This window comes from Rhinolophus ferrumequinum, chromosome 4, assembly GCF_004115265.2.
Source record: "Rhinolophus ferrumequinum isolate MPI-CBG mRhiFer1 chromosome 4, mRhiFer1_v1.p, whole genome shotgun sequence".
Lineage (NCBI taxonomy): Eukaryota > Metazoa > Chordata > Mammalia > Chiroptera > Rhinolophidae > Rhinolophus > Rhinolophus ferrumequinum.
Window position 1 is genome coordinate 84156944 of NC_046287.1, and position 14827 is coordinate 84171770.

General features: G+C 34.6%; 1 protein-coding gene across 3 annotated transcripts in view; it reads left to right on the forward strand.

Annotated features, from left to right (window-relative positions):
- GPM6A (glycoprotein M6A) overlaps window positions 1-14827 on the forward strand; it is a 235153-nt gene that overhangs the window by 201631 nt on the left and 18695 nt on the right. For all 3 annotated transcript variants that reach the window (XM_033104821.1, XM_033104820.1, XM_033104822.1), the window contains exon 3: window positions 11970-12126. In XM_033104821.1, coding sequence (XP_032960712.1) covers window positions 11970-12126 — 157 coding nt within the window. The remainder of the gene's footprint in view (window positions 1-11969; window positions 12127-14827) is intronic.

A 14827-nucleotide genomic window follows, 5' to 3' on the forward strand; every position in this document is an offset into this window, starting at 1 on the left:
GGGGTTTTGACAAATTATGAGGATCCAGGATTTGTACTATTGATGTGCAGAGTGAATATATTTCACTTTCAAAATTTTATGACTGTGACTTGAGGTCAATACATCAAAAACTGAGTTTACTAGATAAGAATTCTTTGATATTTAATGCACACATAAAAATTAGTTCCTGTTTGCCTAAAGCAAAAGTAGGCAGTAAGCTCGATAAAAGAGATGTATTGGCCTTGCTCTCAACTAACTTCATGTGTGTGTAAATCTCAGTCTGCTTGTAGTTTATGTTTATTCCTTGGAACTTAATGAAATAAGAAACTGTTATCAGTAGCTTAATGGATGGGAGTGAGAAAGAAGAAGAAAGCAGGAATTTATGGCAAGATAAAACCAGGTTTCATAGGCTGATGGAAATCACAGCAGTGTGAAACCATCTGTTGTGACTTAGGGGGTTAACAGCCAAACCAGATTTTAAGTCTTCTACTTATAAGATGTTTGAAGGTCAGACAAATTAGTATTGAAATGAGATTATTGATTAGTCTTGGAGACTCAAAAATAAATTCAGTCCTAGGTAGAACTTCTGTTAGAAAACCATACCGAATTCCTAACTTCTGATAAAATAAATAGTGAGCATCTCCTTAGACAATATTTCAGCCAGACTAGTAGACTTTACATGAGTGGTTTTTTCTGTGTTTTTTTTTTAAATAACAACACTAATATAAAATAACAAAACCAGTACATAAGCCATGAAGAATTTAGTTAGAGACACAACATAGTGTGTGGATAAGAGCACTGATTCTGGGGCCAAACTCCCTAGGTTGGTATCATGTGGTCTCTGCCTCTTTCTACCTGTATTATCTTGGACAAGTTAAGTTAACCTGTCTGCCTCAGTCCCTTATCAATAAAAGGGACTTACTAATGCTGCCTATTTCTAAGGTTGTTGTGAGGATAAAATGAGTTGCCATTTTAAAACAATTATAACATGGCTGGCACATTAGAAGTACTAACTGTTGATGAACACGATGGCGATGATAATGATGGTGACCATGACTGTGATGACGATGATGATGTCTTCTTGGAAGCTGTATCACAACTGAAATGTGCATGTGCGGGGACAGAGCCAGGAGTCCAGTTTACAGGCTCTCGGCCTCACGTGGAAAGGTGCTGGCTCAGGTAGTAAATGGCCATCAACTGATTGGATGGCCATCAGCTGTGGCTAGTTGGCCGTCAGCTGTAACCAGTAAGCCATTGGCCACTAATATAACTGCTGTGGCTACGCTAGCAGCATATGGGGGCTAGCAAGAAGATGGTGGTTGAGCTAGCAAGCACGGATTGCAGCTAGCAAGTGGGGTTGGTTGGCAGAGAAGTGGACAGCAGGTTGCGCACAGTATGGCTCCTGCTTCCTGTGTCTCCAACCCAGCCACCAGCGAGAATATAGTCATATGACTCCCCTATCTATGGCTCTGTGGGTGTTCCTTGTTGGCCTCGCCATATCCTGCGTTCTTATGTGGGGAATGGGACCAGAGACCCTGCATGACACCATGCTTCCTAAAGTCTGTTTGTCCCTGGACCACAGTTAAGTCAACCGACTTACCATAATGCTCCTGTGATTTACTGTTTGACTAGAATAGATGTTTCAGACATCTGAGTAGATTTTACACTGAATTAGAATTGAAGATCTAACTTCTGTTTTCTTTTCTAACACCCAGGAATACAGCAACTGTAGAAAAAAAAAATTTACAAATAAGAATATGATGATTTCATTCAAAAAAGATTAGTAAGGTTATCAAGTAGAAGGAAACTTGCTTTGTATTTTGTGGTTCGTGGAGAGAGAGTTGGGCCAATGAATTCCAAGTTATAGGGAAATAATATTTTGGCTCAGTATAAAGAACTTCCCAAAAGTTAGAGTTTTCTAAAGCGTATATGGGCTGCCTTGGAATGTACTGATTTGCCTGTCAGTGAAGGTATTCAGACAAGGCTTGTTATGACATTCCAGTTCTGAAATACTTACAGTCTCTGATTCACTAACTAAACCTTAGTCTTCTTTATTCAAGAACTATCTTAGTATCAGTTTCTATTTTGCTAATTTAGTTATTGTGAATATCAAGTATGGAAATATATTATTTTTTTAAAAAATTTATTATGCTTTTATATTGTTCTTGCTTTCAAATATGCAGATATCCTTTTTCAGGCTAATCTTTTGTCTGGTTTGTCTTTTAATGAATTCCTTCATTTAGCAAAAAATACTGGGTTATGCTCTGTGCCACTCACTGTGGTAATCTTTAGAGATATAAGGTAGGACAAGACAAATTCCTTTTCCTCAAGTACTGACATAGGAAAAATAGTTTGGAAAAAGTGCCATCCACATGAGACTAAACAGATATGAACCAGAGAGTGGTAGTTGTACTGGAGTTGAGATCTAGGATGCATCAGTTTAATGACATAGAGGGAATGGAGAAGCTACAATAATTAGTGTTATATGGCATTGCCACAGACATTCATATAAGTACTTATAAGCACATATAAAATTATGTCCCTACGCACACTTTTACCAAACAACTTTCAGATGAATTGAAAGTTAAAATTTAAGAGTAAACTAATTTGTAAAAGCTAGAAGTAAATATAGATTAAGATTTCACTTATTATGAGGCAAGGAATATATAAGCAATATAAGAAATCACAAAAGAAAAGATTTATAGATTTGACATAATATAAATTAAATGTTACTCATTAAACTATTATTAAAAAACATTAAAATGTATGCAAAAACTGAAAAAAAATACCACTTACATGACAAGTCCTTAATTTTAATAAATGAAGAATTAATTCAACAACAAAAAGATACATATTCTAGTAGAAAAATTAGCAAGATATAAAAACATATTTCATTAAAGAATACAAAATGGTTAATACCTTATAAATATACATTCATCCACACTTCTAAACTAATAAAATTAATTAAACTAAGAAATTTAAACTAAGAAAACTAATTAAAATGATACCATTATATTTTAACTATCAATTTATCAGAAAAATTAAATGATAATACCTGATATTGAGAAACAGAGAGAATGGGCCCTCTTACTTGTTATTAATGAATGTTTATTTTGGTGCAAACTTTCTGGACACCATTTTCAATATGTACCTTAAAATTTTCTAAGAATTTATCCCAGGGAGACAACCTACATTGGGCCTAAAGATAGACCATGCTGTTTATAATAACAGTGCATTAGCTTCCTATAGCTGCTGTAATAAATTACAACAAATTTAGTGGATTAAAAACAAACACACAAATTTTTAATTTTTTTTTTTACAGTTCTGGAGGTCAAAAGTCTGAAAAGGGTCTTACTGGGCTTATTGAAATGGGCTGAAATTAAGGTATTGGCAGTATTGCATTCCATCTGGAGGCTCTAGGAAGAATCCATATTTTTACTTGTTCCAGCTTCCAGAGGCCACCTGCATTCCCTGGCTCCTGTTCTCCTTTCATCTTCAAAGCCAGCAGTGGAGCATCTTCAGATCTCTCCTTCTCTTATCAGGACTCTTGTGATTATATTGGGCCTCCACAGATAACACAGGACAATCTCAAAATCTCAAAACCACTTTTCTAAATCCTATTTACCAATGTCACATAGTCACTAGCTCCGCAGATTAGATGTGAACATCTTTTGAGGGGTTCATTATTCTTCTTACCACTGAACAAAAGTAGAGAATTAGGAAAATATATTATGATACCTTCAAATGATAGAATGTGCCAGTCTTTAAAAAATATCTTAAGTTATATAATAACTTAAAATATTCATAACATATTGGTTAAAAATGAAGTTTGTGAAGCAGTATATAATCATAACTTTTGGAATTAATTATAATTCATTTGAAAATAGATGGAAGGATAAACAGTGAATAATCTGTTTTTCTGTTTTTGCTTTTTTTTTTTACAATGAACATATATTGCTTTTATAATCAGTAAAACAGCTGTTTACAGAAACACTGTTAAATTTCGAAGTTTGCATTTAGAAAGAGGTTAGGTGTTTCATTAATTCATTAAGAAGTAGGATAATATAGACTGTTATTTTGGAAACAAAAGTAGTGAACTAAAGGTAAGACTTCTTATAATTCTTTGATATTTGATTCTACTGTGAACACACAATCAGTGACTTCATGATCACAGGATTATTAATCCATTTTGTTGATATATCACTGACAAAAAAACTCATTTTTATTGATAACCAGATTTTAATTTTCCTAATCATACTTGAAGTTCTTAGTTCTGTTAAGTTTATGTATTGAATGTTGATAAAAGTACTTTTGTGATAAAGTAGAGGGATTCAAGCCAGTAAAACAATGTCAGGTATATCATAATTTAAATATTTTGATTATTTAAAATTTGATATGCATTTTGGAATGTAGCATTAGGAAACGTCCATCCTCCAATTGTTTGAAGAAAAACATTATGTAAGAATATTTGAATGTCAAGAAATTATTATTAACCTTCTATAAAGTTTATTGCTTGTGGCAGGCTGAATAATGATCCCAAAGTATCCTAATCCCTGACAGAACTGGCATCTTTGGATACCTGTGAATCACTGAGATCAAAGAAAAGTGAGTAGCAACTTGCTGCAGTGGCACAGCTCAGTACAATTAGGAGAAACTTGAGGCTTCCTCCTTGGGAGGGAGAGAGAGGAGTGGAGTGATGTCCAGTGTTACAGTGTACCAGCTACTAGAGGGACTGGTATCTGTCTTGTCTAACTCAGATAGCTGATGCAAGCTGGCATACTTTGGATGCTGAGTGACCTCTGAGAACAAGAGAGATTGGGTCAGCCTGTTTTTGTAGAATCAGAACTAGTAGTGTTGCAGACAGTCACCAGAAAGAGCAAAATTATGAGTTTCTGCGAAAGAAACCAGCAAGCCTCTCTAATTGAGAAATTGCACACACAGGCCCTTCAAAGTCACATGCCAAAAGGTTTCAGAGGCCCCAGAATGTCTAACCAGGCTAATTGGTGAGGGTTTTCTTCTGTTTAAAGACTGGGAGAGGTAGCTTTTTTTCCAAATGTATGGACCCCTAACACTAAATTACAAGACACCTGAAAAAACAGGGGAACCTAACCCCAAAAAGGTATAAAATAAATCTCCAGAAACCAATCTTAAAGATATAGAGCTATATATGAATTATGAAATGGAATTCAAAATACCCATCAGAAAGATGCCTTATGAACTCAAGAAAATGATGCATGAACAAAATGGGAATAAGAGGTAGAAAATATGAGAAAGAACCAAACAAATATTTGGGGGTTGAATAAATAAAATGAAAAATTCACTAAAGGAGTTAAAAAAACAGGTTGACATGCAGAATAAAGAATCAGGAAACTCAAAGACAGGTCATTTGAAATTATCCAGTCAGAAGAACAAAAAGAAAAAAGAAAGAAAAAGAGTGAAGAAAACTAAAGGGACTTATGGGATACCTTCAAGTGGATCAATATATACATTGTGGGAGTCCAGAAGAAGAAAGGAAGGGGCAGAAAACTTAATTAAAGAAATAATGATAGAAAATGTCCCAAATCTGCATTAAGAAATGGACATCAAGATTCAAAAACCTCAAATTTACTATAGTGGATTCTAATTAGGATAAATTTAAAGAAATCCACATTGAGGCATATTATAATCAAAGTGTCAAATATAAAAAACAGAATTTTGAAAGCAGCAAGAGGAAAGCAAGTTTTCATCTAGGAGGGAAACTCTATAAGACTGTCAGTGGATTTCTTTGCAGAAATTTTGCAAACAAGAAGGGAATAAGATGATATATTATATATTCAAATTGCTGAAAAGAAGAAACTGCCAACCAAGAATACTGTATCTGCCAAAACTACCCTTCAGATACGAAAGAAATATAAAAAATGCTGAAGGAGTTTATCACCACCAGACTTCCTTACAAGAAATGCTAAAAGGAACCCTTCAAGTTGGAATAAAAGGACTGTAAATAGCAACACAAAAGCCTACGAAAGTATAAAGCTCACTGGTAAAGGTAAAGATGTAGACAGATACAGTGTAACACTGCAATACAGCAATGATGGTGCATAAATCATTTTTAATTTTGACAAAAAAGTTAAAAGGTAAAAGTATAAAAATACTGTAACTATAAAAATAGGTTAATGGTGCATAATATAAAAAGATGTAATTTGTGACATCAATAACAAAGTATGTTGTTGAAAGAAGTAAAAGTTTAGAGTATTTGTATATGATTGAAGTTATCAGCCTAAAATTGATTGTTAACTATAAGATGTTTTATGTAAATCCCATGGTAACCACAAAGAAAATACTTATAGAAGATATACAAAAGAAAATTAGAAAGGAACAAAAGCATGTCACTACAAAAACATCAATGAAATAGAAAGGAAGACAAGAGATGAAAAGTGTGATATAAAAAGCTGCAAAACAGATAGAAAACAATTAACTAAATAGCAGTCCTTCTCTGTAAGTAATAACTTTAAAGATAAGTATATTAAACTCCCCCAAAAAAAGACATAGAGTGAAAGGCTAAAAAACAAGATCCTACTCCATGCAGTCTATGGAGAATCTTTTTAGATTTAAAGACACATATAGTAGTAAAATGATGAAAAAAAGATCTCATGCAAACGATAACAAAAGAGAACAGGAGTGTCCATAATTATTTTAAACAAAATAGACTGTAAGTTAAAACCATGAAAAGAAACAAAGAAGAACTTTATACAATGAAGAATAGGTCAATTCACCAGGGATACATAACAATTAGAAATATGTATGCACCTAACATCAGAGCACCCAAATATATGAAACAAACATTGACAGACCTGAAGAGAGAAATAGAGAGCAGCACGATAATGGCAAGGGATTTCAATGCTCCACTTTCTATAATAGAAATGATAGATATTCTCTGATAGGAGATCCAGACGGAAGATAAATGAGGAAACAGAGGACTTCAGCAACACTATAGTACAAGTGAGCGTAACAGGTATATATAGAACTTTCCACCCAACAGCAGAAACATCAAAACAGATCACATGTTAGGTAACAAAACAAGTCTTAACAAATTTAAGTAGTCTGAATTCATATACCATCCCATTTACAATAAAAATCAAAAAGAATAAAATACTTAGGAATAAACTTAACTAAGAAGGTGATGGTCTTGTGTGCTGAAAACTAAAACATTGCTGAAATAAATTAAAGCAGCAGCAAATAAATGGAAGGACATCTCATGTTCATGGACTGAAAGAAATTATATTGTGAAAATTTATATGCTACCCAAAGCAATTTACAGATTAAATGTAATCCCTATCAAAATCCCAATGGAAATTTTTACAGAAATGGTAAAAGCAATTCAAAAATTCATATGGAATCACAAAGGACCCCAAATAGCCAAAACTATCTTCAGAAAGATAAATAAAGCTGGAGGCCTCACACTTCCTGATTTCAATACATAGAAAGCTACAGTATTCAAAGCAATATAGTAATGATATAAAGATAGACATAGAGAATAATGGAAGAAAATAAGAGCCCATAAATAAACCCTTGCATGTACAGTGAAATGATTTTCAACAAGGTGTCAAGACTACACAATGGGGAAAGTATAGTCTCTTCAGCAAATGGTATTGGAGAAACTGGATATTCACTTTCTAAAGAATGAAATTGGTTCCTCATCTTACACCATACATGAAAATCAACTCAAAATGGATGAAAGAACTAAACGTAAAACCTGAAATTATAAAACTCTTAGAAGAAAACAGAGGGCTGAAAATTCATAATATTGGTATTGGTGATGATTTCTTGGACATGGCACTGAAAGCACAAGTAGCAAAAGCAAAAATAGACAAGTGGAATTACATCAAACTTAAAAGCCTCTGTGCAGCAAAGAAAACAATTAACAGAGTGAAAGGCAACCTACAGAATGGGAGAAAATATTTACAAACCATATATAGGATAAGGGATTTCATATCCAAAATATGAAAGGAACTCCTATAACTCAATAGCAAAAAACAAACAAAAAAATCTCCAATAACCTGATTTTAAAATGGACAAATGACTAAATAGACATTTATCCAAAGAAGACATTCAAATGGACAACAGGTATATGACAAACTGCTCAACATCACTAATCATCAAGGAAATGTAAATCAAAACCACAATGAGATCACCTCACAGCGGTTTGGATGGCTATTGTATAAAAAAACAGAAAACAACCCCTCTCAAAAAAATAACAAGTGTTGGCAATGATGTGGAGAAATTAGAACCCTTGGGCTCTATTGCTGGGAATGTAAGATGATGCAGCTGGCATGGAAAACAGTGTGGAGGGTCTTCAAAATATTAAACATAAAATTGCCATATGATCCAGCAATCCCACTTCCAGAGGAAAATCAAATTTTCCTCTATCAGTATTCTAACTGGTTATTATTTGTCTGTACGAATGTGATCGATTTTTGCATGCAAATTTTATATCATAATACAATTCTGAATTGTCTTATTTGAATTAGCTTTATCATTGATTCTCTAAGATTTTCCAGATATACCATGATATCATCTGCAAATAGAAGTAGTTTTAGTTCTTCATTTCCAGTTCTTATGTCCCTGATTATCTTTCCTAATCTAATTAAGTTTGCAAATACATCCAGAACAATGTTACATAGAAGCACAGATTATCCTTGATTTCTGTTCCTGACTTTAGTGGGAATGACTCATTGAATAATATTCTGGGTTTAAAGTTGTGACATTTATATATATATATATATATATATATATATATATATATATATATATATATATGCATTTAAAGTTGTGACATTTACACGCACACGCACACACACACACATATATATGGAAACATCCATATATTCCTATTTCTCAAGAGTTAGGAAACATAGCTGTTTTACCAATATGACTTATAGATTGAAATCTATAAAACAATCAGTAAAAAATTGTGTGTGTGTGCACATGTGTGCATTTATTTTCAGTTTTATGGAAATGGGCCCTAGTCTCTTCTTTGAACCTAGAAAGATGATTTTCTTTTCAGCTCCTATATATTCTCATGTTCCAAGTGGCTTCTTACGCTCACCTGGATTCTTCTCACAATAGAAAGGAGGGGATCAGAAGTGCCTCCAGAAAGAATTATATAGGCATTTTTATTTTGCTCATGTATCTCTAAAAGATTGTTATTTTCATGCTTAGAAAAAATTTTTACAGGAAACAATTGTTGCAAGAACGAAAAACAACCTTGGTTATTGTGGTATGTTAAAAAAAAAATTCTTCCTTCCAAATATACTCACTTTCTAATCCTTGAAACCTATGAATCTTACCCTCATATATGGCAAAGAGTTAATTTTTGCATTGTATGGTATAATTATGTTAAAGATCTTGAGAGGAGAAGCTAACCTGGAATATTCAGGTGGGCCCTATATGGAATCACATGTATCTTTGTGAGAGATAAATGTAGGGAGTTTTGAGAGAGAAACTCAGAAGCCAGTACAGAAATCAGACATCGTCTTGACTAGATGATCAAAATCAGCAGCACTATTGAGGGGCAGATGGACAGAATATCATTATAGAGTATTCTGTCCAAGAATGAGTAATCCAAACCTAATCATGAAGAGACATCAGACAAACCCAAAACAAAGAACATTCTATTTAGTAAGGAGGAAGTAGGATTGTCCTCTTGAATATCATTAATGTCATACAGACAAAGAAAGGCTGTGGAAATGTATCAGATTAAAGGACATTAAAGAGACATGGCAAATAAATGCAATACTTACCCCTAGACTGAATTCCATATTGGGAAAGGGGAAATGCTATAAAGTTCATCATTGGGTCAGTCCAATTGATAAAACTGAAATACAAATAATAATAATAATAATAATAATAATAATAATAATAATAATGAAATACAAATAACAAATATCATATCGATGTTATAATTCCTGAAATAGGTAACTGTACTGTGGAGAATTTCCTATGTTCAGATATAATTATCCAGAGAGAAAGAGAGCGAGAAACAAACACAAGAAAACAATAAGTAAATGGGGTAAAATGTTATAAAATAAAGGATGTACCATTTTTTTCTTTGTAGTATTCATTTTCTGCAACTTTTTTTGTAAAGTTGAAATTATTCCCAAATAAAAATTAAAATATGTTTTTAAATATATCATTTTAACCTAGAAATTTTATGGAAAAGCCCATTAAACCAAACTCTTTAAAGTGTTTATGATGTCAAATTAGATCCTCAGATTCTTTGACATGCATGATGGGCTTACGCAATTCACGTCATCTGCTTCATTGCCCTTGACAAATAGAATTGGGCAATATTTAGATTTTTACAGACAGTGGAAATCAGTCATTACACAATTGCTCTGATACCTTGAACATTAGCAAGCTCTTCTCACTCTTTCCATGCAACAAACTCACTTATGCTATTATATGTATTTTTTCTATTTATTCTTTTATTCACTAAATATATACTAAGTGCCTGTTATATGCATATTTTTTATTAAAGTTTTTTTTGTGACATTGGTTAATAAAATTATATAGGTTTCAAGTGTACAATTCTATAATATGCCATCTGTATATCGCATTGTGTGTTCACCACCCAAAGTCAAATCTCCTTCCATCACCATATATTTGACCCCCTTTACCCTCTTCTACCTCCTACCATTCCTCCCTACCCTCGGTAACCACTAAACTGTTGTCTGTATCTATGAGTTTTTGCTTCTTTGTTTGTCTTGTTCATTTGTTGCTTTCAGTTTTATATACATGTATTCTTTAAAAAAATATTGTCATTGTCATCGTGTCCAATTTCTAAATCTCCATCAGCATAAGCAAGCTTTCTATTCCCTCCTTTCTGCCTTGTATAAAGTCAACAGGATCTCTCCATCATTTTCTGCTGCCATCCTACCTACTCTACTCACTCATTAATGAGGGGAGATAGTAAAAATCAAGCTTGAAGATGTGAAATATAAAGCAATTTTCTTACAAATATGTATCAAAACTGCAAAAACAGAACTATAGCTAATATGTACTTTCCACATACCATAGCTACATGACTAGTTTTGTTTTTAGAGGCAATAAAAATGATTAATTTAAGATTTCTTTCCAAATGGCTTTGGGGGTCCCATAGAATATATAGAGCAACAGAAAAATCCATCTGCAATTTATAGACATTACATGTCTCTCTCTCTCTCTCTCTCTCTCTCTCTCTCTCTCTCTCTCTCTCTCTCTCTCTCTCAAATACATGGGCACTCAAATGTGAGAAAAGAAAGAATATGTACCTACCCATTCCTCCACGGAATTATGCTGTAATTTGGCTCAGGCCCAATTCCATGTAATACCCGTTAGTGATTCTGCCTAAAAGGCTTACTTGTCAAAATTATAACTTATTTTTAAAACTATAGTTTTTTATTATTGATATTGCCATCAGCAGAAAATATGTGTGATAGTGTATACTAAGTGTGGAATAAAGTACAATTGACTTTTTATAATAAGAAAAATGAGGTTGTCGTTATATCAAAAATGAATGCATCATTGACCGTAAAGCTGTCTTCTTTCGATGTTTTTAAGACTCAGTCATATATATGTAAATCTTTATTTTTGATATTTCGTCATAATTAGAGCAGTCATATGATGATTATCCTACTGAACAAATGAATTTAAGCAAACTCCTTTGGAAATGTGATTCACTGTTTATCCAAGACTACTTTGGTGTGAACCAGGGACAGGGGTGGGAAGAAGGGAAGAGGAAGAAACCTACAAACAAGAAAATCCCTTGTCAGCAGATACTGGAGGTGGCAGAACAAAATGTATGTACAACATTAGGCATATAGAGCAGAAATGTTTTAATGTCCAACCTCCATTATGATTATAAATATTCTATACCTTTCATTCCAAAGGACCCCTGAGCCCTTGAGAATCCATTGCTGCAGATCAGCCAATAAGAGTTATCAACATGAATCACTTTGTCTTCTCTCCCCCAGGATCGACATCTTTAAGTACGTGATCTATGGCATTGCAGCTGCCTTCTTTGTGTACGGCATTTTGCTGATGGTGGAAGGTTTCTTCACCACAGGTGCCATCAAAGATCTCTATGGAGATTTCAAAATCACCACTTGCGGCAGATGTGTGAGCGCCTGGGTACGTTATTTGTCTGTGTTCAGTGTTTGATGTGGGTTTATTTCAATAGCACACAGGTGTTTGTTATTCATCTGCCAAGAATTAAAGTATTTTTTAACATAGTAACATTCCCTCCTTTGACTGCTACCTTAAATCATAATAATATTATTTTCTAGATTAAGATTATTCCATATGAAAGTTCAGTTTCAAATTCTCAAATCACATGCAACACAACTAGCTTAATTTAGAGGGAGCAAAACTATCGATTTATTTATGATTTTTTTCCAAATGGTTTTAGATTTCTAATATAATATTTAGGAAAACAGAAAAATCCACTACTTGTAGACAATACATGTGTCTCTCCTCCTTAAAAACATGTTTCTGTATTTTACCTTAAACTTTGGAGGAACTATATTAATTTCTGTTTAATAGTGATATGAAATAAGAATCATGTTATTATAGTATTTTAGTTTTTAAATCCTTATTGATATGGTATTTGATGGTAAATCAAACTTGTCATACTCTGGAGCTAATGCAATTCAGACAATGCATGTATGTCTATTAAAGTGCAAGAGTGGTGAAAGTTAAGAGTAGTGTGGGTGAATGTACTTCTGCACTTTTATTCAGAATAATTTTCCGATAATGAAACATTGGAGCTTCCATCTTTGACTAACGTGTTTCTGATTTTTCCAGTATTATATAAGAACATGTATTTAATTACAACATATATTTCATATTAATAAAGAAAAGTTCAAAAATACCTTTTAACTACCAAACATATTTTTTACCAGCTTGTAACAACTTATATTATGCTGCTCAGTGTCAGTAGTAATAATAATATGTTAAGTTTGTCTGTGTCGTAGGTATTGGTAGTTATCTCTGGAATAATTTCTTGTAAGACTCATTTCTTTTCTTGGGACCATGCTCATTGTAATACCTACGTTTTTAGGATCAGTAATATCAAATTACAGATCTGGAGGAAGTTAAGCTAAAGGTCTTGGATTAATTTAAATATTAAAATGTGACTATCAGTGGGCCAATTGTCAGTGAGAACTAAGCAATTTCTCTAGTAGGAAGGCAAGTTCTGATTTTTAGATTCATTTATATTCTGCCAATAGAGTATAGTGAATTCAATTAATGATAGGCTTTTCTTCTAATTGGGACAATACCATTATAACACTTCCTGTGTACCTCAGCAAGTCACTTAACTCCTCTGGCTCACTGTGGGGACAGAGCCAGGAGTGCAGTTTCCGGGCTCTCAGCCTCACGTGGAAAGGTGCTGGCTCAGGTAGTAAACGGCCATCAACTGTGACTGGATGGCCATTAGCTGTGGCTAGTTGGCTGTCAGCTGTACCCAGTGAGCCGTTGGCCACTAATATAACTGCTGTGGCTACGCTAGCAGCAAATGGGGCCTAGCAAGAAGATGGTGGCTGAGCTGGCAAGCGGCGGAGTGTGGATTGCGGATTGCAGAGAAGTGGACAGCAAGGAGCGGATCCTGTGGCTCCTACTTCCTGTGTCTCCAACCCAGCCGCCAGTGAGACTATAGTGGTATGACTCCCCTACCTATGGCTCCGTGGGTGTTCCCTTTTGGCCTCACCATGTCCTGCGTTCTTATGTGGGGAACGGGACCAGAGACCCTGCAGGCCGCCTCGCACGACACTCACCACTTACTCATTTACAAAATGAAGACAGTAGATCACCTCTACATCTCAATCCAGCTCAAAGCGTCCATGATTCTAAAGCACTAGTGAAGTCAGAGAGAAAAGGGTTTCTAAGCACATTTTTACCCTTGGAGAGTAACCTTTGCCAGGAAGAGTGCAGCTGATTATTGTTTCCTTGAGAATTGTAAAATTACTTCACAGGATTGTACGCAGGAGTAAAACATCACAAAAGAGAAAGCATATCTATGCACAGTTAATAATTATCTGCTTGCCATTCAGACATCTCAAAAATAGCTCAAATAAGAATTTTTTCAAGCAAAAAACATGGACCACATCTTTTTCTATAATAGTAACAATTGTGTCACCAGTCTCACCCACAGCCCAGAAGGGTGGCAGCAGCTGCGTGGGCTTCTCCTTTGGCGCCCCCTCTGCCACTGAAGAATGAGCAGGATTGAGGCAGAGGCAAGAGCTGCCTTCCTGTGCCTTTGCAGAAGCAGCAATGCGGGGTTGAGAGTCCTGAATCCTGCCCGAGCTGTCCCAACACTGCCTGCAGGAAAGGGACCAGCTCCACTGCCTGAGAAGTAAATAGTGGTGGCTGCTGCACCGCAGAGCCCTGACTCTCTCTTCCCACCACACACACAGCTTGCTTATCATGCAGGGCTGTGACTCCATGGAATGGGGGGGAGGGAACAAAAGAAAGTTTTATCAATCACCATTTCATGCTACTTATCTCTCCTATTTCCATTCTGGTTCATCGTTTTTTGTTTTTTTTTCAATCTGTAGGTAGAGTGTATCTTACAGTATACTTCTTGTTTAATGCGTTCACCTGTTAGCCTGCTTTATCAGTCTGCCTTAGCTTTAAAAATGATCCTTTGAGGCTGTGTTCCCTCTGCTCACTATCTGCCTAATGAGACTTCTTGATCACAGGATCTCTAAGCTCTGAGTGTTTTCTGCCTTTGATGAAATTTAAAGCTGTTTCCTTTTGTCGTTAAAGTGAAAACGTGATTGAATTAATATCTCTTTAAATCCATTCCAAATGAAGAAATATCATTTAAAAACCT